The following is a 27,635-nucleotide window of genomic DNA, read 5'->3' as shown; positions in this document are numbered from 1 at the left end:
GAAGTAAGTACACAGAGTACAGGTAACAGACAGATCTAAAGATCCAATAACAAACAACACTGGATCTGCAGTTACGGTTCCTAGTTGTGCAAGCAACACCTCATTTCTTGAATATTTCTACAGTAGAGTTGTATGCCATTTGGATGGCTTTGGAGTGTGTTGAACAACCTATGGTCACATTCATCTGGATTCCTGACACACATGAGCATTATGGGTAATGTGAGTGGACAAATTAGCTAAGAAAGCTGTTCAAAAGAAAAACAGACATCTCAATTAAACTTTTAAAATCAGAGGGAAAGGGTATTGCATGGAAGGAAATCAATAAAGAGTTGCAGCAGCACTGGGATCAGTAGACAATAACAGACAATGACTAGACTCAGATAGGACACAGCAACCTGAATGGGACACTCCACGTCACAGGGAAACACCCAACAGGCCTTTGTGGACACTGTCGGAACATGTGCTAGTGAATTGTAGGACATATAGACCTCAAAAGAATGAAAATGACAGGACTAGCACTATAAAAGCATAACGTGCACACTGAAGTGTGGTGAGAGAGGACAAGGCAGGAGACATTTGGGAAACACACTGGTGTTTCGACAAACTGGGCATTGTAGGAGTTAACTAAAACCAGAAGGTTGCAGTCGTGCAACAACAAGGGATGCAAGCTGCCGTTAAACCCCAAAGAAGAGGCGCAAACACATGAAGGAGTAGCAGCCTCAGGACCCCTTCGTCATCCGCGCCAGCAGGGGCAGTAATGCGTGTTCAAGCCGTTTGCCACCTGCCCTTCATGAATGCAAGAAAGAGACGAGCCCCCATCGTTACAACGCATGCCCGGACTCAAGGTGAGTTGTTTTCACACAGAGGAGTTTAGTTCTGTAGTTGAACGACGAGTGGAAGAGTCACAACCTCCGGTAGGTTCCTGCTCTGTAGTACTAACTGCTGTGATGACAGGTGACGGTCAGACGAAGACAAGTCATGTTCTTCACACAGCGAGCAGTGCATTAGTGGTTATTCAGTTACACAACGTCCTTATGGTTGTTCAGTCTGTGTGGAGGCTCTGCAGACTTCAGATTCCAGACGAATCCGATCAGGCTGTTCACACTGTTACACACACTTTCTGCGATGCTTAGAACAATCTCCTGACTGTTCATCGTCCACTCCTACAGGAACCTAACCGTACCCTGCCGGTGGACAGACACAACAGGATGGCCAGTGTAAGTCAAGTGTGTGTGTGTTTGTGTAAGGAAGAGAGATGGACTACTATTGATGTGATGTGATGTGTTGTTACTGTGTTCAGGTGCTGTGCCGTAAAGCCAGGCTGGTCAGTTACCTCCCGGGACTTCACGTGTTGGTGCATCGTGTGGCAGGAGCCAGAGCCTCCTCTGCTGCTGGTTCCTCAGGCTCTGATGAACCACACGTAGCCATCACTCCATCGGATATGGGTAAGTCATCCATGTGTTTGTGTTATATTTCAGGAGTCATTAGAAGGAGCAGATTATGAAATATAAGATGAGAAGGTTGGTAGCATGCTGTATAGACATAAAGTCAGGTAGATTCAAGCAGGAACACAAACATTATTTAACATTAGGTAGCTGGGAAGTTTCTTCCTGTGATACATTTGCTATGTTGTAGATAAACCCAGTAAAATTGTGTGAAACATGAATTGTCAAGCATCATATATTTGTCCTGTTGTCCCCTCTCCGGTTCAGGACTGCGGACAGTATGGCCTGATGAGAGCATGGGGCCTTTTGGGCCCCAGGACCAGCGCTTCCAGCTGCCTGGCAATGTGGGCTTTGACTGCCACCTAGAAGGACTTACAAAGCAGAAGGAGATTCTGGCACACAAGATGGTCCCTGACGTGCTGTCTTCCCTGTCCAGTAGTGAGAGGCATGAGTTCATACTGGCCCAGGTCATTGTAGACTTTGTAAGTGTAATAATTTGAACATGGGTTTTTTTCTGACCACAGGAAAATGGCAGTTACATGTAACTCACTAGTGAAACTAATTTAACCACAAATGAAAGTACGATTGACAGGAAAACATTTATAACAAATCACCGCTGTGCTCCTCTGGGTAGTGATAAGGAGAGTGACACGGTGTGAGGTGTATTATGTCAGAAAATAATGAAGCAAGAGATGATTCACTGTGCACTCGCCTTTGTAACTGTTGTCTTTCTTTCTTTCTTTCTTTCTTTCTTTGTGTGTGTGTGTGTGTGTGTGTGTGTGTGTGTGTGTGTTAGGACAAAGACGTCCCAGTCTCATCTCAGAGTGTCAGTACTGCTGAACAGTACTTTGATAATTCCAGTGTGGAGTGTGCCATACAGTCCTGTCCTGAGCTACTACAGAAAGGTACAGCATTGACACTGCACACCTCCAACCATCATCCACAACATCCAACTTCTCTGTTCGGACTGGCAGAGTCCACAATAGCAACAATAACAGAGTTTAGCTCTTGTAGCCGATGAGAAGAGGGTTTTTGTTTGATTTGTGTTTCTTCTGATTGTGTGATAAACAGATTTCCAGTCCATGTTTCCTGAGGCTCCATCCTCTGGTATGATGGTGGTCACAGTAACCCAGAAGACCAAGAATGACATGACATCATGGTGTGCTGAGGTGGAGGAGGAGAGAGAGCAGATGCTTAGCAAGGTGAGCTGCTTTCTGGAGGTCTGCAGGTCTTTTATTTTTACTGGTGGAGACTATAGGCGGGCAGTATAGCGGTGTAATAGTCATCATGGGTATGATAGTGCACCAGAACATGGATTGTGCAATGTCGTCATTACCGTAACAAATCAACAGCCTATTTATATTAAAAAGTAAAACATATTTGCTACATCAGCCACTGCCTTCACCCAATGTGCATACTAAAAAGGAAGAAGCCCAACTGATCAATTAAAGTGTCAAAAAATTAAAGAGTCTAAGAGATGAGTGGATCGTCAGGGACACAAGGCAGCTGAGGAAATTCTGTTGACTTGGTTTAAAAATCTCCACTCCACCCTCCACTGCAAAATTAGCCAGAGTTTCATACAGAAAAACGAGGAGATCTTCATCATAATATTTGTGCGGAATGTCGGCAGTGAGACATATGCAGTCGAACACAGAGGGAGGCTCTATCGTTCAGGATGGAAGATTTTCTGTGGTTATTGTGTTAACAGAGTGAAGTGGTTTACAACCCCAGACAGCATACGAGCAATAATCTGAATTTTTAAGTGTCTGTGCTGTTCAGGCCCATACTAAAAGGTGCTCAGTGAATGAACTCTGGCTTTGCATTCCTGCTCATTACAAACATTGAAATCAGAATTTGTATTTTGCCCCAAATTCTTACGCTGGTGTGATTGATATGGAATATCTAATCATGTTCCCCTTATATCAGTGCATTAAATGATCAAAAATCATTTTGTGATTTATCTGCATTTATCACATATCGATAACAATTGTTCGTCTCCTGTGCAGTTTATGGATGGAGCCCAGGAGATCTGCTGTGCGCTGCAAAAAGAAGGATTCTGGGCGGACTTTATCGACCCTTCCTCAGGCCTGGCGGTAAGATTCTAACTGTCACTCAAGTGAAACACCCATATTCACAACTGTCTGGATAACTCAAGAGTGAATGTTAAAAACCATGTGCTGCCGTCGCTGCTTTCCTACATTTACTTGTTTTATCAGCATCTGACTTCAATGCAGTGTCTACGATCTCAAGTGTGCAACAAAGATTGTTTAAGAGAGGTGTAAAGGACTGCACATCATTCAATCAATCAAACTGTATTTGTATAGCCAATATTCACAAATCACAATTTGTCTCACAGGGCTTTAACAAGGTGTGACATCTTCTTTTATTAACCCTCAACAAAAGTGAGGAAAAACTACCAAAAAACCCTTTTAACAGGGAAAAAGAAGGTAGAAACCTCAGAGAGAGCCACATGTGAGAAATAATGACTTATTTTGCACTTGATCAACCTACCCCCCTGTTGTCATTTAGAGATGTGTCCGTCCAGTGAAGCCAGTGTGTGCTGCCACAGCAATCTATCAGGAAATATCAGCCTAACATCAGCTGTTTGTGACCCTTTCACGAAACTTTCAATAGCTATTATTGGTAATAATACCTTTTTAGTACAGACTGAAATGTTTCTGAAGTAGAGTATAAAAAGCTGTCATGTTCTGAGCATTGACAACAAATCTCTGGTGAGGTAAAAAACTGAGGTAAAACATCTACATAAAATTCTACAAAAACTCATTAAAATGTCATTCTGCTAGTTTCACATGGTTCAGATTTGATTGTGTTAGAATTCATGCTGAATTGCAACCAGTGCATTTGTATAGTAATAGTTTCTCTCACCTCTAATTAGACACTTAAGCTTAATTCATTTTAGCTTATTTTCGTCCAGTAGCTTAGTTTAGCACAGACACATTGTTTGTGTTACGAAGTTTAAAGCTGCTGACGACCTGGATTCAGATTGTTTAAAAGCACTGCGATTAGATAACGACATGATAAATGTGTGTGTTCTCCTCCAGTTCTTTGGCTCGTACACCAACAACACACTGTTTGAGACCGATGACAGGTACCGTCACCTGGGTTTCCAGATCGAGGACCTGGGCTGCTGCAGAATGATCAGACATGCTCTGTGGGGGACACATGTTTTTGTGGGAACAATATTCACCGACGCACCACCTAGCAGCTTGATTATGAAGAAGCTTCAGGGCAGCTGAACATAAGTTCATGGACTGTGGGCTGCTATTAAAACTGTTTAAAACCCTGTCTGGACTGTTTTAACACTATTTTAACACTTCTTTAAGAACATCATAAGCTGACAGTGTATTTTACTTATGTGGCACATTTGTATAAATATTACATCATATTGATTTATATTTATGGATTCAGATGTCACAGGCAAATGCTGCTGTAATCACATTAAAATATTTCTTGACTAAACTGCATGTGTTTCTGCAAGTGTTGCCTTTTAGGTTGAAATTTCTCTTAACCACACCTTTTCAGAATATAACTGATCGTGTGGTCTGAAGTGTCATCACACTTTCTTCATTGAAGCATTGGGTCATATTGTCAACAAGACTGCAGCTCTGATGTAATAACATCCACAGGGGATTACTGAGCCTAGATTCTATCTACATCCGACAAACTTAAAATTGAGTGTTGTAAACCAGAAGACTAAAGCAGAAGTGACAGCAGGTGGATGACCGGTTGTTATGTGCAGCTTGGTTTTCTAGAGTTTACACAGGCATGTCAACTAAACCCTCTGTTCCTAAAGAGGAGCTGTAGGAGTGTTCGTCAAGCAGTGAATTGGTAAAGGAAGTCTCAGATCTATGGATATGGATAAATAAATACATAAATAAATAAATAAGGAAATAAATAAATAAATGTCTGAAATTTATTTCCACAGTTATTTATTTCTGTATTTCTGTGTCCGTATGCTAATGAGAAAGGCGGTCCTAACCTCAGTCTCATGCGGGATTGGTCACAGGAGTGTGATGATGCACTTCTTCTTCTTCTGCCTGTCAATGCTGACTGTTGTGCAGTAGCTGCTTTTGCAGTGTTTTGTCAGTTCACACTTCACACAGAACAAGTTCAAAGTTCAGTTCATGCAGATGAAAATGAACTAGATCACATTCATAGTTGATTTTTCATTGGGAGGATTTAGAAACAAACTTACGATCATGTGTTGAGTTATCAATCGATGGTGTGTGTTCATGTCTGCGTGTTGCGCCGCTCAACTTATCACTGAGTCCTGACTGTGCCTCTCGTCTCGTGTTGTACTGAACACAACATGTTGATGAGTAGTTTTTCATGATGTTTAAATGTAGTCTCATAAACTCTGGAGTGAATCAAACAAACACTGAGTTACTTCATGTACTGACCAGGTCCTAATAACTAGTGATGAGTGTTTATGAGGTATAGTGAGAGCAGGTCAGAGTGAAGGAGGAAACAGAAACTCCAGCTCCATACAAACCAACTTCAGCTTCTGCTCTGATCATTGAGCAGCTGTGACCAGAGAAACTCTGCAATCAAAAAACTAATAGGATTTAAAAATAATTTACTCTCAACAAATTATTAAATTATGTTACTTGCATTAAAAAAAATGGCTCTAACGGTGTGTGATGAGCTCAGTCTGACTAAAATGTTCTATATTATCATGGAAATATTGAGCAGTGTGTGGATGATTTTTCAAATAAAAGACATCAGAAGCTTCAGTTTTTATTTCTCTCCCTGATGTCCTGAGCTGCACTGATAGAATAAGAGTGAAATCATCAAAACTGAGCTAGGATCTTTGTAGGATTAAAGTGAAACTAGTTGTAACGTATTTATGTTGTGTAATAAATGCTCTATATGTGTAAAACCAGAGTGAAAACATGACATGTTTGGAACAGCTAAACCATTCCACTCATCTATATATATATATATATATATATATATATATATATATTGCTTTTTATTATTTCTCACCTAACTAACAAGTTTTCCCTGCAAGGACCCTGTAGATGATGGTAAAATGTTTGTATTTATATAGCTTTTTCTAGTCCTCATGACTACTCAAAGCAACTTGCAGGGCAATGATGACATTTTCATTTTTCAGTGAACTATCCCTTTCAACCTGAGGTTACCTCAGTAAAGAGCAAATCCTGCTACAGGCCCCAGCTTAGTGCAAATACTGTTCTTATAAAAGGATTTGCACATGCTTCTACACAAAAAGGGTCACATTTTATTTTATCTTTGATATAAAAAGCATGTGAGTTCTCCCTGTTTTAGAAATGATCTGGTACCATTAAGTGTGAGGGCAGTTCCCTGACTGCACAGCCACACTGATTAACTCTTAAGTCATGCAGCATTGTCACTTAATCAGTCGGTAACTTACCAAGGTGATGGCAAGAACAGGTGAACTCATCTGCTCCATCTCTCTGATCCATAGCTTACAGCATTCATACTGAGGATCAAGCTCACTCTGACTGTAAAGTGGGGAAAAGCCAAAATCAACAGAGTTGAACTTTTGTAGGATTTATGACAAGTTCAGTTCTTAAATGATGAAACTACCCATGTAAAGGTGGAAGGCGGTCCCAAAGAATATGATGCTAGATTTCTGTTTCCTGTTTTGGCAAGACATTTGCCGGTGCCATCGCTAGCATTTCATATGGAGGTCATAAGTAGGTCCTTATTAAAATTGCAAAAGGTGAATCCATCTGTGGCCTGTACCTGAGTATCATACAATTAGAGGGTATATATTTGTGCTGGTGACCATTATGTTCATGCTTTTGTAGGGATATATTGTAATAAATTGTAATCCAGTTTTCAGGACTCAACCTGGAGAGGTAGATCTCGGGAGGATAGTCACACCTTCTGACCGAGCTGATAGGCAGGCGTTGACGGTTAGCAAGGCGTTGGTTCTGTGCAGAAGAGCGTAGAAGGGCTGACCGAGCCTCTTTCCAGACCTGATGGCAACAGCAGAGGTTAGCCTGATCAGAAGGTACTGCTACATCCTCCTCCTGGATAGGGAACAAGGGGGGGTTGATAGCCCAGAGAAGAACCCATAAAAGGGGACATACGTGTGGCCGAGCTGGTGAGGGAGTTGTGTGCGTACTCGACCCAGGGAAGCTGAGTGCTCCAGAAGGTAGGATGGCAGGCGCAGATGCAACGAAGGGCTGTTTCAAGGTCCTGGTTTGCCCGCTCTGTCTGACTGTTGGTCTGGGGGTGATATCCAGAAGAGAGACTAGCCGTAGCCCCCAGCACCTGAAAAAAAGCCTTCCATACATGCATAGAAAACTGTGGAGGTGATTGAGACCAGGTGCAGAACTCACTCCAGGTGCCAGGGCTGCCACGCTCACTCACACTGACACATGCACACATAGAGGAGGAGGAGAGTATGAGGGGAGCAGAGAGAAAAATGGAAAACAGGAGAGGACCGGCATGAGCTGTGACATAAGTGCCATATATATATATATATATATATATATATATATATATATACTGTGGGCTGTTGTTTACTCATCTGTTGTTGAACTCCAAGATGAAAACTTTAACTATAAACTAAAACAATGATGGCCCAAACTGTCAAAATAAAACATAGACAATGCAAAAAACATGATAGCATCAGAGGTTTCCTTGATCTGATACTTTAAAAAGTTGCACAGTGAATGGTAAAGAAGACATGCCAGAAATGTTTAAGTCTTCTTTTCAAACTATCTGGGTAATTTGCAATGTTTAGAAAAAGATATTAAGCAACATCTTAATGTCAGACTAATGTCACACCAAAGTTAGATCGTGCTTTCTAAAACCTGCTGTAAGATAATAGGTGTACTGTAGTCACGTGAGGGAAATGTATGGTCATTACTTGCTGACCAGGAACACATGAGAGTGACCATAAAGCCAATTGTGCAAGGCTGCTGACACCTGCTGGCAAAACATTGTAATGCAAGTCTACCATTTTATAACATCTAAAAAAAATACTAATGACAATTTAAATCACTTTCAACACTTTAAATGTGGGTTTATGGTAAATGATTAATAATGTATATTTATATAGCACTTTTCTAGCCTTGATGATCACTCAAAGCGCTTTACTCTACAGTTTGCCATTCACCCATTCACACACACATTCATACAGTGCATCTATTAGCAGCACTTTTTTTGTTCTATGGGGCAATTCAGACTTTAGCATCTTCGGCATGCAGATGGGAAGACTTCCAACCTTCTGGTTCTCTACCCCTCAGCCACAGCCGGTTTACTTTTATTTTACATTTTTTCATTTGAAATAAACAACAACCGTCAATCTACACTGATAACTGAACACTGTTGCTGACTTATAAAAGCAATTCTATCTATCAGATCAAATTTTATTTGTATAGCCCATGTTCAGTGTTAAAGATTCTCTCATAGGGCCTCTAAGTTTTTTTACTTTTGACATTTTTTACAACACACAATTTAAGCTGGGTTACAAAACAAGAAGTATAAGATGAAGCTGAAGTATTAATTACATCTACATTTTAGCTTCATTTTTCAGACACTTTAAAGCTGCTTAAAAGTGTATAACAACACTAACGCTTCAGGACAGTGGGATGGTTTAAAGTGAGTAGGCTAGTTGTACAATAAGAAAAAGTGTGGATCAGGTAAAGAAGTGCAATGTCACTAGTTAGACATATGGTGTTAGGTGTTTGGAGAGGAGGTGCTCTTGAAACAGATGAGTCTTCAAGAGGTTCTAGAAGATGTGGTACCTAGATCCACTGTCGAGGAGCCTCAAACAAGAACAGCTAGTCTGGACTGTGATTGCATTGTGTGCACGGATGAGCATGCCTGATGATGTTCTTCTTGAGTAACACAGCGTCAGTGGTTGGTTGGCCCATATGATTGAGTTCAGGTAGATGGGAGTAGACCCAGTAGTGGATAGCCACTAAAGTTTGATGATCTATGTTGTTCTGACCTCGTGAATGGTCTGGACCAATAGTGATGAGGCAAAGACCAGGGCATGTGTTCACTGCATTTACAGATATTCGGGTCACACAGCATCATGGAAACACTTTAGCAATCAAAAGGCAGAAGTGCCAGCACTGACTAACCAAGCTGGAATAAAAGACAGCGCTATATACTCCTCACCGTCCAGTGCTACCAACAACAGGGGTGACATTCCCACACCTGAAAAAAAACATACATACAAAAACCTGACAAACAAATACTAACTTAATCAGCAGTTTGTTATATTTGTATGCCGTTATACTAAAAGATACTACATGCATGTATGTAGTATATTGTATATTTTGCTGCTAAAGTGAGCCTCAGAATTGCCAGTCCACTCTGATGATCACTTCCCTAAACTGTCGTTCACAGGTGGTGCATCAATCCCACCGCCCTCTGTCTGGAACGGCTAAAATACACACACACCATCATTCTAAAAAAAAAAACCACAGTAAAGGTTTTGAATGCATTCACTGCTGGTCCTTATTATTTACTGTGCAATTATTTCCTCATGCTCTTTTGTTCAAATATTGCATCCTGTGCAAATATACTTCGCCAATCTGGAATCAACACATAAATGTCACAGAGAGTGGGGGGACTTCCATTACTCTATAAACCTGGTGGACATTACAAACAACGACAGGGTGCAACACATTAACATGTACAAAAGAAGGGTTTGTAAATATGGACATGCTTTACCTCGTTAGAATGGATATTGCCCATGACAACCATTTTCACCTAAACAAAACACAATTCGAATGCCACGCACCTAAATCAGCATGTCGCAAAAACATGCAAACTGTACATGTCACTAAAGCTAGCACTGATGATCACGCCTCTTCATGACAGCAATGCAAGGTATCATTTGAAAGTCCAGACTGAGCAGCTGAAGAAGAGCAAAAAATAGGTTCACATCAAATTGCGACATACATAAATTGCACCTTTAAAAACTCCTTTAAATGTTGTTAAAAAGACAATGGATACCCAATAATAGCCTATTTAGCTCATGAGATGCTCTTACCAATCCCTGTTTATCTATATGTTTTCCATATTGTGAATAAAACATGTGCATTATAATTTTGAGAATGACAGCTTCTTAGATACACTCCGGAGCTAGTGCAGAATTATTCCATTGTGTTCAGAGCTTTTTATCTACAGTCTGTGGTGCGGAGTGAAGTGAGAAACCTTTGTGTTGTCATACCTGGTTTATCTGCAGGGAAGCCATTGTGCATCCATGATAAATCAGATTCTGTTTTTTAGCACTGACTTTAAAGTCAATGTGTTTTAGAAAATGAAAATGAATTTGCTTATTTGTCAGTTTGAATGATTTACTGGTGTTATTTTTTCATACACTGCATTTCAGTAATTTCAGAGGCCTGTTAGGCAGTGGACAATCTTCAGACCCAAGTTCACAACTTAATAGCTATGTAATTCAGCTTGATATAAAGCATTGCAACAACAAAATGAATGTTGTGCTTTTGCTTTGAGGACAAATTGCCAAAGAGGAAGTGATTCTATGAATGTTTCTGCCAGTCCAACATGGAGAAATCAAATCAAATTAAGTCACCAAAATGATCAGGCGGGTCAGATATTACTGCTGGCGGGACAATGACAACAATGTGTAATTAGAACTAAGGAAACTGTTGGGGAAGGATATGAGTTCAATGGGCAGAGGCTTTGAGGTGGCGTCTCTTGACCCTTTTCTGTTGCTATGTTTTGCTGTTTGTCTTGTTTTTGAGATAAAGCCGACTGGAGACTAAGCTGAAGAAATATCATGGGAATTAACAAAACAAAAACAGAGGAGTGGTCAATAAAAGAATAAAGCTGATGTAGCACAGTCGTATGACACTAGGGTCACACTTAGATGGACTGGAGTCAGATAACAAATTATTTAAGCCAGTTTAGTCAATATTGATCTCATTCATTTGACAAGTGTACACTCAACAACACACCCAGAGGAAAGCTAAGATGTATTAGTGATCTATACCATCTTCAGTTCAACATTATTTCACTTACCCCTCACTGCCTTATAGTGATTTTTTGATTTTTCACAATGACATTATAAATAACTCTTACTTACTTTTCATACATTGCTTATATCAATATTTTTTCACAAAACATAATCCAACAAATTAATGTTTCATGCTTTGTGTTCAAATGGTTTGTTCCCTTCTTCACTTTAATTTGGGATGAGAAAATATATTAAATTAAGCATAATTTGGAAATATCTACTTCCAGGTTCTATTCCCAGCACTAGTTACAGTGAAATTATACTGAATTTATAATAAATTGTTGTTGCAAATAACTTAGGTCACATAAATCATCAGCATCAGTTGAAAGACAATTGAAAAAATTATTCAGAGTTGAGGCCTCTGTGGTTCTGCCTCTTCCCACATGTATGTGTTTTGCTTTTGCTCAAATTTAATTTTCTTTCAGAATTGATTTCATTCAACATCGGGATTAGTCACTAAATCTGCTGCCGATGGTACAATTCTGAACAACTATGGATTTAGAGGTCAAGCATCTGCCTGTTTGTCTTCACATGGCACCGAAAAACAGATTGGGCCAAAGTCCTGGGATGCACTTGGTTAGTACGCCCCTCCTCCATTTCTGCACTCAACCTTTGAGCCGTCTTGTCTCTGGTTCCCATGTCTCTGCAGGGATTAATCCCTGAACCACAGGTGTGATAATCCCAAACAGAATGCCACTGCTGAACACTGGGATTGACAGTGCTCCGGCCCTAGTCTGCTTTGATCGGGGGCCTAACAGCTTCTGTTGCTCCACAAACTGTCTGGGACCCGCTTCCAAAAGGTCGAGAGAACAAAACAAAGCACTCTTGTTCCCCAAATGCTAGTGGACTGTAATGTTATAGGAAGTGGAAGCCATACTATGGAAACCCATTTAGACAGATGGTTACCTATATCCATGAGATGTGCATCTTAAAAGTAAACGGTAGAGCAGAAATCACAAATATGTTGTACTTCATTTTCAGAAGCAATGCTGGTGCTTTTGTGTACATCCTTGGATGTCAATTAATAGTATTATGTTTGTCTATAAGATACCTATATCTCTCTGATATCAATAAAATGTTGATTTTATGTTCAGAACCATATGTTGGTCAGGCCTCATGATCACAGTTGTAATTATAAATTGCAATAATTCATTTCAGTTTTTTATGATTAATATATTTAAAAAAAAGTATTGAATCATACTCAAAATCAATGAATGTAAATTTGTGGACAAGAATTTGTTGGGCAATTTTACTGCTACTATTGCAGACACATCTGTGTCAGTATCTGTTCATTTGTCCACTGGAGGGCAGCCTTTACCAGACAATTTCCAAACTCAGTCACCACCCACCATCTCCTTCTCATCATTGAGTCTGTGTGGGGGAGCCAGTGGCACTATGACTCTAGCTGGTGAGAAGTCCTTTACTCGTACTTTCCCACTCTGCTTGAAGCTGTTCTAAAGTCCTGTTATGAACTATTTAATTATCACATTATCACATTGTTTGTGTGAGACTACTCCTCAGATAAGGTTGCGGTGTGGAGAACAAAGCCAGTGGTGAGCACGAGTTAAGGAACAGGCATCCAACTCAGAGATTTCAAAGAGATGTATACACACACACACACACACACACACACACACACACACACTGGTGACTTTGTGGTAATATATCCTCCCAGTTGTCCTGTCAAGTTGTGTTTCACACTGCTAGGGTCACCCTCTATGTCCTTGTCTAAGCCTCTTTCTTTGATTCACCATCAGAACACACACACACACACACACACACACACACACACACACACACACACACACACACACACACACACACATACATACACACACATTCTGCAATCAGATTAAATACCAAATGCACTTTCTCCACATCAGAGGCCCCGTTCAGACCCGACATTAACATCCCTCTGAGGTGATCTGATCACCACTGGACAGCTCTGAGTTCATCAACTCCCACCAGGCATTAGAATGTGTCTCCACCGGTGCTTTTCTAGTCTTATCCTGTCCATTTAAAGCACTTTACAATTCACCCATTCACACACACATTCATACAGTACATCTATTAGCAGCACTTTTTTTGTCCTATGAGGGCCCATTTGGGGTTCAGCATCTTGCCCAAGGACACTTCGGCATGCAGATGAGTAAGACTGGGATTGAACCACTGACCTCGGAGGACAACTGCTATACCCCTCAGTCAAAGCCACCCCCCTTTTTAATGTAAAAAGTTTAAAAATGATTTGGTTCATATACAGTGTTGCAGGTCAGAGGACATCAGCTCAGTAGGTGGTGCTTTAATGTGACCCAGGACACATTTTCTTTAACAGTGCAAAATGTATGTGTCCTAGACAAACTCCAAATGTGGCATGAATGATTGCATAGTGGTTGCGATCAGATCACCAGAGATGGATGTATTTACAGCATCCCAGTGTGATTTAGGTCCAAACACCAAAACTTCGGTTTTATTTTTTTTCAGCATGAGGAAGTTGCAGGGCATCCAGGACCTTGTGTCTGCAAGACAAGCTGTGAGTGAAGCGGTTGAGGAGAGGTCTGATGGATTATCGGACAAATATATCTGGGTATCGTCGTCATAAAAATGACAGGAAATGTGGTGATGACAGATAACCCAGTGGTGACATGTATATTGAAAACAGTAAAGGACCAAGAACAGATCCTTGAGGAATGACGCAATGATGTCTGAGAAGCTGGATAGAGCATTTCCAATCGATAAAATGATCTGCCATTAAGGTAGGTATAATTAGCATACCATGATCCACAGCATTAAATGCAGCAGAGAGGTCAAGCAGCACAAGAACTGTACAAAGGCTGGCATCTGAATTCATCCTAATGTCATTGATAACTTTCAAAAGTACAGTTTCAGTGCTGTGATGCATTCAAAAGCTAGATTGCGATTTTAAGAGTGTGGACACTCGTAAATGAAGTAAGCTGTGAATAAACAATTTTATTAAAACTTTGCCAAGAAATGGTGATTTTGATATGGGTATATAATTATTCAGTTTGTCTGTGTCAAGATTAGTTTTTTTAACAGGGGTTGAACAGTAGCAAATATAAACAAAGTAAGAACTACACCAGAAGATAAATACTTTAATATTGTTAAAATGTCAGAAGATAGAATTTCATGCTATTAATCATCCTCAGAGATTTGACTGGATATTGGAGGAAAGGATACAAATGTGTGTCTGCCCCAAACCTAAAGTGGCGACGTGCTGTTGCAACAAAATAAATGAGGCAGAATCACTGCCTACCCAATACTGGACACAGTACGCTTTTAAAAGACATTTTAATGATAATTCGTCATATTTTACTACCTTAACAATCTCCCATACAAGAAGAAAATATTACTTCTTATTAAAAAAGTCTAGTTTTACATACTTAGTTTGAATTAGCATAGTGTTGCTAGCACATTTAGGCAAAGCAATCAAGTCGGTCATGTAAGCACTCTGTAATTTCTTTATATTGAGACATGTATTATATTAATTATTATTAATATATATACTATTTTGCTTGTTTAAAATGTTTAAATGTAACTACGAGAGAAGACTTACTGCACTCTACCCAGGAGAAGAAAATGGCTTGTGGAAACTTCCAGTTCCTTTGAAAGGAGAATGGGTGGGCGAAGCATTTCACAAATACCAACACTTCTTGTTGTTGTAAGAATCTAAAAGATTACTTGACACTGCAAAGTTTATACTAGGATCGTATTTTGTACACCTAGCTGTGTCTCAATTCAACGTTCACATCCTGTGGAGGACCCGGTCTATGCAGCCACAAAACCTTAGACAAAAACGTTCCACGGTTGATTATAATTGTTGAAAAGATGTTTTTTTAAAATAAGGACCTTTAGCTGTTCATTTGAGTGCTTTTAAAAAAAATTCAATTCAATCAATTCTCCTGATGCCTTGCTTTTTGCTGCCATTTCCTCTTTTGTCACTGAAGCACAATGAATCATGGAATGCAGCCAACAAAAGATGGGACCCCTAAATTCAGACACAAGGCATATCTTTTAACTCTGAATATTTTTCATTAACACTGGGAGGCTATGGGAGCATCTTAATCGTTGTTGCTTTAACTCTGAGTCCAAATACTTTGATACTGCATAATTTAACACTTACAAATTGACTGTGTAGTAGTGACAAATAATATTTCAAATATTTTTATCAGAGACCCCCCAGAACTTTGCTGTTGAGACTTTGAGTGGGTCTCAAGTGTCAAATCAAGAGGTCTTGGGGGTTTGCACCCAGATTATACCAATAGGTGGCAATGTTAGCTTTCACTGACAAAGCTGGATGAATGTGCATATGCTCTTGATTTGAGTGAAGAAGTAAAAACGACTCCTTTGCTGTTTGTTTATTGCCTACACAACATATTGGTGACAAGGAGGGTTCTGCTCCATTTTTCACTACCTCTGGCATTTCTACACAGCCCATATGTCTCTACAGTCTACTAAGACAAAAAGATTCAGGCTCTACTCATTGACACAATTGAAAGCACAAAGGGCTTTCATGTGATCCTCTCAAAGCCCAGAACAAGACTCACATACACAAGGAATCCCATACCTGTGCTAGGTTGCCTGGAACTGATGATGATGAACAAGACAACCTGTGCTTCCTCATATATTCTTATCGTACATGCAGGAACTCGTCAATGCTCTGCATCCTGAGTTTATAGATGGTTGTGTCACTACTAACTCTTCCTCTGCTACCCCTACATCTTCCTGCTATCAATGTGCAATACATAACTGTTGGTGCTGAGAATACAGACACTGGTTTAGCTATTGGATTTGACCACAAAGTCACCTGCGAACCGAGAACAGCCAAAAGTTAAAATGTCTCCTCTTTGCTCTACACAGCACAGTGTCCCAGGATCTACAGAGAGTGAAGAGCGATGTTGTCATTGAAAGCACCGACTCTTCACCATGGGTATCATTCATAGCCGTGGTGCAATGTAAGTCAAACCAGTTTAGAATATGCCCAGATCTATGTGAGTCTAACAAAGCTGAGGTTGTTGACAGTCATTCACTGCCATATATTGAGAAAGGCTTTCATGTGCTACAAGGAGGGCAGATGTTTTCCACCACTGAGCTGCAGATTACCAATATCAAGTACCACTGCACCCTGGGAGCAGAAACTCTGCTGGTTTTATCACTCATGACGGAGTCTTCTGGTTCCCTTTTGTTCTCGCCTCAGCAGTAGTAGTCACAGAGGCATCTCCCCATTGTGACGTCACCAATGGCGGTATTCTAAATTCATCCCTTACTATGACACTTTTGTTGAACCTATTCATACACTGCTATAGAAACATGCATAATTTAATGATGATGATGACTGATGCTGCACAAAATAATTGAACTTGAGTTAAGCAACCGATTGCTTCCAGCCCAGTACTGACTCTGTTGGACCCTTCTCCTTAACTCTGGTACAGACTTTGGAGCTGTAGTTTGGAGCTTTCGAGGTTCCCATCATGTTGTCATTGCCCCAGCTCTACAGCCACAACTCTTGCCCCAAATACTCACCAGGGTATAGTCAGAGCTAAAGAGATCTATTGGTGGCCTGGTTTGGACTCAGATGTGGAAGCTATCGTTGAGTCCTGTTCAACCTTCCCCCTGTATGATAAAACTGCTATAACTTGCCATGTATATTGCCATGTACTGATTGTCGTCTTGTTGGACTAGAACAGTAAATGGTCTGAAGTAGCATTTAGCTTAGATATGACAACTGCTACTATCATTGCATGCTTGTCCATTGTATTTGGCAGTGATCCAGTCGTCTCTTCGAGAAGGGGGTCATGTGACAGCAGCCTGATGAACTAGCGAAAGCTATGTTGTGATTGAAAAGATCCAAATAGCAAGTGAATGTGTGTCTTTGTTGAATTGAATTGTTTTAACTAAAATGGCGCAGGCAGCATTTCCATAGCATTTTTGTGACTCTAAAACTCAAGAGCAGTGTGAATGCCATACGTATCTGTAGCAGTTGATGTGTTTTTAAATGAAAACATAGTAGTATGGATGTATCCCTAGAGAAATGACAGTATGTTAGATATCTGTTCAGTGAGCAAACCAGGTACATGTATGGTCAAGTTGCCACATTTGAGAATTAACAGTTGCAATATAATGTATTTAATAGTCTGTCTAAATATAATGTATCTAATAGTATCTAATTCGTAACAATCCATCATATCTTGAAAAGCAGTAGAAATATGCAGTTTATGTCACAAAGTAATGTATCAAGAATGTGTGCTCGCCCAGCAACCCTGCTTTGTCACCACCCCTAGGCACTATTCATACAAATGAGAAGCACACAGAAATGTAGTTGGTTTGAATGAGGCCTTAGAGCAAAGTTATGATTAGTATGACGCAGTTCAAATTTCAGCATGTGTTTTGATGCAAATCTGGATCCAGAGGCTCACATCAAAATATTGTAGTATATTATTATGAAATAAACATTTGTTCTTTATTTTAAATATATAATTGTCTTTTCAACAAAAGCTTAGCTCTCTCTCTGTCTTCCTGCCACTGTTTCTAACTCTCAAAAAAGGCCTACACAGCCCAGTTTGATAGTTCCACAGTTTTTACTTTTTCAGTGCAGCCTCTTCTGTTTGTGTGTCACTGCTACTATCCCTGTACCTGTCTGTGAGAACATGCAACACTAAAATATAACCATGAGAATGCATGGCCTGTTCCCATCATTCAGTCACAGTGAAAAGGAACTTGGAACAGGGTGGCATCACTTCCACCTGATTCCTGAGAGTAAAGAATAGGATACTGGAAACAGTGGGAAACCGATGTTCAATTGATGGGGAGCTGTGAGAACGGAGGCAGTTTGCCTGCAGGGGTCATGACTGTTTAACCAGAACTGACAATAGTGAGAAGTAATAGGGTTGTAATAGTTTTAATGTATTGACATCCTGTTGAAATGTCCAATCTCTGAAGAAAAATCTGGGTTGTGGAGGACATTTACATGTACATATAACAAACTACAATTGATATCAAAGAGGAGGAAGGGCTGTATTTGAAATTATTGTAAAGAAATGTGTACCTTATACCTATTACACTTCTAATAACTATTTAATATTATTATCCATTTTTTAAATGTGTTGATTCAGGCTGTAAAACCTCTTTAATCTTATAAGTACCATGTACTTTTCATAATATGTTGGACAAATTGAACTGGCAGAGAGCACCTAAGCCTAGGCAAACATGATGTCATTGGGGTTCCATGCGTCAAGGTTGGATTTACTCTTGGTGAATCCTTTCACATGGGCTCACTCACATTCTCTGGAGTATGTAAAGGATTTTTATTTAGTCTTGATAACCACTCAAGGTGCTTTACAGTACAGTTTGCCATTCACCCATTCAGACGCACATTCATACATCTATTAGCAGCATCTATGAGAGGCAATTCAGGGTTCAGCATCTCGCTCAAGGGCACTTCGGCATGCCGATGAGGAAGACTGGGGATTGAGCTGCCGACCCTCTGGTTGGAGGACGGCCACTCTACCCCTCAGCCACAGCCGCCCAGATGTCTGGAGTCCCCCTACATATGCTTTCTCAAATATACCCCCCTCTGCAGAATGTCATGAGTTAAGTGCATGTGTGAAAGCACTGAAAGACACTGAAAATGTCTGAAAGTTCACAAGAAGATCCGAAAACACATCTGTCCAAACAGTACAGCTTCAGTAAGTGTTTGCATCTCTACCTGATAACACCATAGTTTACTGGCCCCTGTCAGAGCTGGCTGCGTATCTGCGAGTGGGAAGTCAGTGTGTGTGTGTGTGTGTGTGTGTGTGTGTGTGTGTGTGTGTGTGTGTTTGTGAGCAGTAGTTACTTTATGGCCTGTAGTGCTCCCCAGGCTCTGCCATAAACCAGTAACAGTTGTAGACTTTTATGGGGGCTCTAGGGTGTTTCACTCGCTAAAACCCGAATGGACGCAGTTAGATTTAACACATTTCACACAAACAAGTGTTACAAACAGGTTGGATGTGTTCTGTAAAACTGTTCCAATATGTCCAAAATTGATATTTGAAAGTTGATTGACTGACAGCATGAGTCATGTAGCAGTTGAAAAGTATTTGAGGTGATGAAGTCAATGTGTAAATGCCCCATCTGCTCTTCATTTACAGAGATTTCATTGATGCCCTTTAGGAACACTTTTTCTCTAAAAGGTCTGCCTGACATTAGGGTTAAAGGACAACACTGGTAATGTATATTTTTTAGTGGAAACATATGCCATCAAAAGACCAAGACCATCAATATCTCAGTCCATCTCGAAGAAACTTCTCCATTTTGTGCATTTGTTGGGGACATTTGTCCGTTTTTCAGTTCAGAGGAGGAAGATAAGTGGCGACTTGCACATCAGGAGCACAAGGACATTTTCTGGTGGCCTGGTGGTGTTTTCGGCCTTGAACTGATAACTTGACCAGCAACAATGTGGCAAGCAGGACCTTTCAAATCCACTTATCTGGCAACCGACATAATCACGTCATATGTGACGTTTCTCTGCAACACACATAGTAGCGGAATATCTTACAGTTCCACTATCTGAAATAGTTTTAGTAGCTGTGCACCTGCTTCTGATAGCATTATAACAACTGCCGGCGAAATGGAAGGTCGTGGTCAGAAGAAAGGGAAAGGTGGAACAGAGAGGAGGAGAGTTAAGAAGACAAAAAGCTCTTGTCTCAGATGCAGCTAAATTTACCACTGTGTGAATAAACATTATAATTAAAACCAAACTTGAATTTAAGCAACAAAATACAGACTGTCATTAAGAAACTGTTTCCACAGACCAATTTCACTTTACAAGGATTGTCAGTGTCAATATCAAGACAATCTCATGTAGAATTTCAAAGTAAAAGCCCTTGGAAATGTCATATTTTCACTGTTTAGATTATGGCGACAGAGAAGGAGATTCTTATGGCAGCTGACAAAGATGACCTAATTGAAAAGATGAAAGTAGCCTAGACCCAATTGTCCGAATATCCTCTGTTTGAAAATGACTGAGGAGATGCTTTAAATGCTAAGCAGCTTCTGTATTGTATAGTACTAAACCATTCTAAACCAGGTGATCCCCTGCTGTGTTCTCACATCGATTCTATAGATAATCTGGAGCCTCTCACTGAGACATTTGCAATTACACATGTACCTCCAGAGAAAATATGGAGAATCAGTGCATGTCTGAAAGCAAAAGAAAAATAAGCTGTTGATGTTTGTCTTCTCACAGGTTGATATACTTCAATGCAATGAAATTAATGGTAATGAGAAGCAGCAGTTGTTGCTGTCTCTCTCTCTCTCTGTCCGTCATAAATTTATACCATCAGCTGCATCGGAAGAAATCCTGCACCAGTCAGTAAGCGTCTGCTCTAATCACCACAAACTGTCTTGACATTTTTGTATCTTTGGTTTTGCATCTGAAGAAATTAGTTTTCATCAAGTTTTTGTTTGCTTTTCATTTTTGCTTCCAGCTTGGACATTCTGTGGACTTTTTAGTGGGGGCAAGGCGGAGAAAGTCCAGTACAGTGCATGTCTGAAAGTCGCTTGTGTTTCACCCTCAGGTGCGCTGGTGCAAAGGGTAACTATAGGGCAATCTCGCTAAATAGCAAAAATGGAACAGATCCACAGTGTGTGTGTGTGTGTGTGTGTGTGTGTGGCCCTGACCATGACATTCTCTGCTTTCTCTGTCTCTATCTCCTCCGCTCATCCTCCCACTTTCCCTCATATCGTTTGGTTATTAAATTGGCTTCACAGTTTGAACAAAACATAAATCAGGGAGCCGCAGAGGCAGTAATCTCCATGGGAAAGAAAGACTCCAGCTCTTTTTAGCTGAAAAACATAAAACTACTTCGGGTCACTGGGTGAAACAACCTGGCAACAGTAGTTCCTACCTTCTCTTTCTCTATGGATTATAGGATGCTTTTTGTGCAATGCCCATAAGGACACAGATGAAGAGGCAAGAGACCCTTTAAAAGAGGGGATTGGGAAAAATGGTTTACCTGATCCAGAGTGGTACTTGTTATTGCACTTCTGATGTGCTTATGGATTGGCTCTAATGAGCACTGTTTGAATGTAGGGGGATTCATAAGTGTACTTTGGACCAGAGCACCTTAGATGCTATACTGTTTTTTCCCCAGATCTGTGCCTGCATGTCTTAGACACACTGGTAGTTGATACACTCAGTAAGCATGCACGCAAAGTGGGGATGAACTGAATGTCTGAGACACCTGCCCACAACGCCTCTAACTCCACCTCTGTAAAAGATTTATGTTGAACCCCAGGGGAAGTTGGGGGCATGGAATCTAAGTTGTAATATGGACAATCATAAACTGTGAAATTATGACGCTGTCAACTGCATTCACTTCCTGATTAGTTCTGATCATTTATGATGACTCAACTACAAGCTGGGCTGGGATGTAACAGGGACACAAGGTCAGTTCAACCTCAGAGACACTGTCCACAATACTGTTTGCACCAGACACATATAAGAATATGATAGCATTGTGAAGAGCAGCACTGGTCATCGATCAAGTCAAATATTTGCATAGCTCCTCAATACTTTGCTTCTTTGAAGAATGAATAGAAAACTAACTTAGGAATGTTTTAACCAGCTTTGATAATGGATTTTCTTTTCTTCCATAGATAGGGTTTCCTCATAAGTAACAGTTACAACTGCATCTACTACATCTTCATATAATCCTCTAATTCCTCTAATTCCAAATGAAATAGAAATGGATTGCTGATATGACAGAAACATTTATAGAACCAAAGTAGAGCACATCGTTGGACTTTTTTGCTGCATTACTATTTTGAGGTGAATAACAGGACTCAAAACTTGTGCACGCTGGTCTGAATATTGTGTTTCTTCCCTAACAGACGTCTGCTTTCAGACACTAAACTCACGGAGCTCATGTATGAACACAGCAGGAGATCCTCCCCAGTTACCAGTTTCAACAGATGCAAAAATGAAAAGGTGCAGCAACACATCTTAAAGACACTGACAAAGATGTCAAGAGAGTTTGTGGGAATAAAAGCTGAAGCCGGTGTCGCTGTGTGTAAACAAAAACAACTGACCTCTGAATCTCAGAATCAATATGTCATGTCCTGCCTCTGCATGCTGCACCCCCCTCACCTAAATGCTAGCAGGATTTGTTGCTGCTGTGAACGTCTGAGCAGAGAATCTGTGTGAAAGGAAACCTCTGGAGAAAGCCCGGACTTAATTCCCTGCAGATCCTCTGCGGGTCATATCTATAAACGACTAAATGCACCCCTCCACTTACTGCGTGTCAACCCCCACATTCATGCGCAAGCATCGCCAAGGTGCAAAACTTATCTCAAAAAGTTGAAATTAGCCATCACAGACATTAGCATTGTTTGTGGACAAAATACACCCTCCATCGTCCACCATCAGCTCAGTGATCATCGATTGACAATGTGATCACGCAGGGGGGCAAGTGAGTATCAGCAAATGAATGTGCCTCCTTCACACCAAATTCACAGTAAGTGAAAAGAAAAGAAGGCAGTGTAACTACAGACCTTCCTATCACTTTCAGCTTTGTGAATAGGGAAACCAGTTGTGAAGCGATTCTTATCATTATCACTCTTCCCTTCATTTCTCACTGGAAGGACATCCTTAGCCCAACAAAAGGTCACAGGAATGTCTTGTCCCTCCCAGGCAATGTGCTGGACAAAGGAATGTGGAGGAGGCAAAGGGCTGATTAAATTAAAAGAGGAGAGAGAAACAAGGAGGCGTCCTGCGCCTGATCCCCCCTCCTTGTTGAGACAATCATCTCTAGTTGTCCCAGCGTGATTTAGTGGGAAAAGAGGTATGGCTTTTCTTAAAGGCCCCATGCTTCGCGTCGCTAATTGCAGGAATGAGAGGAATGGGTTGATGGAGTCTTGTTTGGTGCTGGTTCTCTATTTACCAGTCTGTGCTCCAAGAGCTTGAACGTTTGGACAGCTAAAATGTGAAAAAGGCATTTGGAACATTCGTAGAAAAGGGGTGATTCTAGAGCATCAATAAAGAGGTGGCAATCTGGAAAGTGGCAGCGATTATATTTTTTTTAGGGTAAGAAAGGATTATTAAAATTCATTGTCGACCAAGCAAAACGCAGATGTGAGGCTTAGACTCCTCCTGTGATATGCGACTTTGTGGAGACCTAGCATCCCACAAGATCCTGCTCAAGAGGATTTGGTCACAGCAAACACCTTTGTATAACTCTGATGGCAAACTATTTGCGACTCTTGTTAGTTTGGTGGTTTTAGTGCAACAACTAAAAGGCTTGCAACTGATCTATTGTTTGTTTATGACAGCTTCTTACTTAATGTGGACTTGGACCAAAATATTAAAAGGCTGGTTGATTTAAATATTTTCTCTTATTGTCCCTTTAAAAAGACTAAAACTGATAATGTATAATTCTCCTGCAGTACAATGGCAATATTTTTATATAATAATTTGACTCAGAAGAAAAACATTCACAGGATCTGCTGACAATAATAAATTCATAACATACTTAATCCTTAAAACTAGCTCAGGAGCACGTGTGTGACACAAATACATTATTGTTATTTAAAAGCGCTGTTCTATACTTTCTCCAGTAAAATGCTAACATCACTTGTATTATTTAACACTTCTGTTCTGTCTTCACTCTCTCCCCCTCACTTGTTTTTTTCTCCCATCTTTAACCACCTTTTTGCTCTTCCTACCACCCTTGTAATCTTCCCTTGCAACTCCTGCTTATTTGTTTACTTGTTCCGATGTGATGGTATTGTTGAAAACTTTAATCTTTAATATTTTTCAACAGCAGCCTTTTGTTCAGAGACATAAAGCCTCCTTGCACTCTTTTCCTCTTATCAAGTCTGTCTTGGAATGAAGATGAGAAATGTTTGGAACAGCAGGAGTTTCGCTTCAGAGGCGTAGGCTCTCTGCCTTCCCCGCTAGTTGGAAAGCCACAGAGATGAAGACGATAACCGTCATTTACAACCTCAAACCTGCCCAGGTGCCGGCTGCTGCCAGGGAACAAAGACAAGGCATGTGAGGATATCTTTTTAATTTACAGTCATAGCCATCAGGGGAGTTTGATGTGAAGAAAAGTGATGGGAAGTGCAGTGGTTTGACCAGGTCTACATTTAGTCTCTGTTACAAGAGACTGTACTTCATCTTTAGCTGCATTTTACTTTCCAATGGCGGAAGGTTTCCTCTGGGAATAGAGACGATGACTTAACTGTCTGTGCATCTAGGGAACACTTTGCATAACAATAGCTATGAGGCTGAATTGCTTTAAACAGGTTCTGTCTCTCTCTCTCTTTCTTTCCCTCTCTTAGGTGAAGGAGAGAGCGAGAAACAACTTCAAAACAATTTTAGGCACCAACGAGGCAGTATAGGCTTGTCTTACAAAAAGAGTGTCACTATAAACAAAACTGAAGCTGCTCTCAGACATGCACTGAACTCTGCAGTTTCTCTGTATTTTCCCATGTGTGAATGCAAAAGCAAATGAGTGAGAGGTCCCAGAGTTTATAAAGTCCTTAGAAATCCAGGAGAAGTCGGCATTACCTCAGAAGGGGATCCCTGGATTCACTTCCAGCAAGTTGATGAGAGGTGAAGGAGAGATGTCATATATGTAGAGGCAGGGGCATGCACAGACATTTTTTTTTGGGGGGGGGGGCTAAAAAGGAGGTGAGAAAAGGGCGCTTCTCATAATTATTTTAAAGAAAATCTTTTAAAGTTGAATCTAGTAGAACATCTCTGACTTAACAATTAATTTTCTTACCCTCACACAATTGTTAAATACTCAACAGTTCACACAGAGACAATCGTCTTCTTGGTATTCACTAGGTTTATCACAAGAGCAAACAACATCGAAGGAAACAACGAAGCATCTTGATGCACTTCGATGTATCACATCCACAATTTCCGATATTACTGCACATGGCTGCTTTTTCATCAGTTAATATTAGTTAATTAAATCATTCAAATAAGAACTCAGTTTTTATTTAGCAAGTGCTTTAAAAAGTATTATAGACTGTTTGTGTTATTACAAGAGTGCTGTTATTTACAGTAAGTGTATGGTCAGTGCTCTCCACATGACATTCATTCAGTCTGGACTTGTGTGCTGTGGCTAAGGCTTTAAAGCACAAACTCTGATTAAAGCCTTAACTTTATCAAGGTTCCCCCGCCTGGCTCCCCTTAGCAGCGCCACTGCACTGAGTCGCATTACTCCGCTGGTCAACAAGTGGCTCTGCTCCTCTGATGTTTTATAATCATCACACTTATAACTGATCTTTATAAAAACCTGCTGAATTCATTTTTATATTCCTGGATAAACGGGGCATCGCTTCTTCTGCAACAATGACGTTAAAACCCACGCAGCGTCTTAAAGGTTCAGTGTGTAGAATTTAGTGATCTAGGGATGAGGTTACATATTACAGATGCATACTCCTCATCTCACCCTCCACTTCCAAACACGTAAGATAACCTGTGGCGAACTTCAGCTGTCATGAAAACTCAATAGGTTTTAGTTTGTCCAGTTTGGACGACAGTAAAAAACATGGTGGCCTCAAAAGAGAGGACCCCCCTCCATATAAATATAAAGAGCCTATTCTATAGTAAAGAAAACAACAATTCATACAATTTAGATGAAACACACAAGTGAAAACATCACTTGGATTATTTTATATTACATTTCTGCCAAAATTCCCTTTCACCTAAATCTTACACACTGGACTTTTAACCATGATGTTGTGAAACTGTAGAGAAACGAACAAACACACAGTGAACATCAGTATGTACGTGTCCTAATAATAACATCATGATCAGTAATAGTGTTTATTATTAAAGTGATAAGTGAGCACAGGTCAGAGGAGTGAGGAGGAAGCAGACTTCGCAGGCACTTTGACAGAACGACCTTTAATGACTATCTTTCGACCCTGAATCAGCGGAGGTTATAATTATTTAGTGGAGGGAGATGGCTAAAAACAACATGAGTCGATGATGTTCTGTCTCTGCATCGATGCAGACAGAACATATCGCGATGCCTCTAAGAATCAAGAAACGTCCACAGCTCTTGTGCTCACCACTGTGCTGAGAGTCTAATTTCCCAACCTAATATTTAGATTTTTAAGTTAATCAATATATGTATTGACAGGGAGGCTGTGCACAAACAGGAGTATAATATTCATCTTTAAAAAAGTTTTAAAAAGCACCCCGGGCACCTTCTCTCAAAGAAGAAAATTGGCCCCCTTTGATGCCTATGTGTGCACGTGTATGCGTAGAAGACACCAACAGAGATTTGAAGAGAGTTTGTGGAGCTAAGGCCTGACACTAGTGTCTGTGTGTGATTTCTGCAGTGGAGTTCATACGTCACTTCCTGCCTCGGTCTGCTGCACCCGGCTGTGGTGTGCGAAAGGCAAACTGCATAAACTCCATAGCCAATTCTCTGGATTTTACCTCATGTCTCATACTTTCATACTAGAAGTAAGAACACAATAAGCCAAACTGTGGTCAACCATCCTCCAATTAAAAGAAAAAAGAAATTTATTGAAATAGCGCATTTCCCTGGGTGGTTTTAAAATGGAGTGAACACGGAACATCTCATCCTACCTTTACAGTTGCATCTGCCTTATATAGTGGAGCCAAACGTCAACTCACAGCTAACCTCTTCAAGTTGCGGTAGGTCCTGTCTCCTGCAATGCCAAACAACACTAGAGGTGTTTTCAGGTGGTGATCTAAATGCACAGCTTAAAACCAACATTTGCCTCTAAGAATATTTCAGACTCCAACCAGCTGAATGACAAGGAGGCTCCAACAGTTTCAGGATGACACTATCAGTGGAGTGCAGTGCTTCGGTGTATGTTCCCATGGGGCATTTAAAGAGCACCAAATGAAAACTAACCTTACAGAGATAATTATGCCGTCGTCTGTGAGCAGCCAGGTAAAAGTGGCTGGAAGCAGGCCTAGCCAGAGGTAAATGGGAAGACTGAGGGATAACCCTGCTATAGATGTATACTAGCAGCAATGAATAATTTAATGTTAAAATTATATTTTTTATTTTGCTGACATTTTCATATGCAAACTCTCCTGCAATATTGATGATTTACCAGTAAGCCCTTTCATGCTTCATCTTCTTACTTATGGGAACTCAAGTCAGTTCCTTTCCCCACTGTGT

At 40.5% G+C, this 27,635-nt stretch overlaps 1 protein-coding gene across 2 annotated transcripts; it reads left to right on the top strand.

Annotated features, from left to right (window-relative positions):
- The first annotated feature begins 736 nt into the window (after positions 1-736).
- Positions 737-4,925, top strand: mmadhcb (metabolism of cobalamin associated Db). Of its 2 annotated transcripts, none has more exons than XM_069532286.1 (8): positions 737-845; positions 1,170-1,217; positions 1,301-1,445; positions 1,713-1,927; positions 2,242-2,350; positions 2,517-2,647; positions 3,452-3,538; positions 4,508-4,925. In XM_069532286.1, exons 1-8 carry the CDS (start codon positions 795-797, stop codon positions 4,700-4,702), a joined length of 981 nt encoding a protein of 326 aa, XP_069388387.1. In that variant the 5' UTR covers positions 737-794; the 3' UTR covers positions 4,703-4,925. The 2 variants fall into 2 exon arrangements, with proteins under 2 accessions (XP_069388387.1, XP_069388386.1); XM_069532285.1 differs by having other exon boundaries at positions 816-914.
- The last annotated feature ends 22,710 nt before the right edge of the window (positions 4,926-27,635 follow it).

Source organism: Paralichthys olivaceus, chromosome 10 (assembly GCF_024713975.1).
Source record: "Paralichthys olivaceus isolate ysfri-2021 chromosome 10, ASM2471397v2, whole genome shotgun sequence".
In the NCBI taxonomy this organism is placed as follows: Eukaryota; Metazoa; Chordata; class Actinopteri; order Pleuronectiformes; family Paralichthyidae; genus Paralichthys; species Paralichthys olivaceus.
Note: the sequence above shows the minus strand (reverse complement) of the source record. Positions and strands in the feature narration are given on the sequence as shown.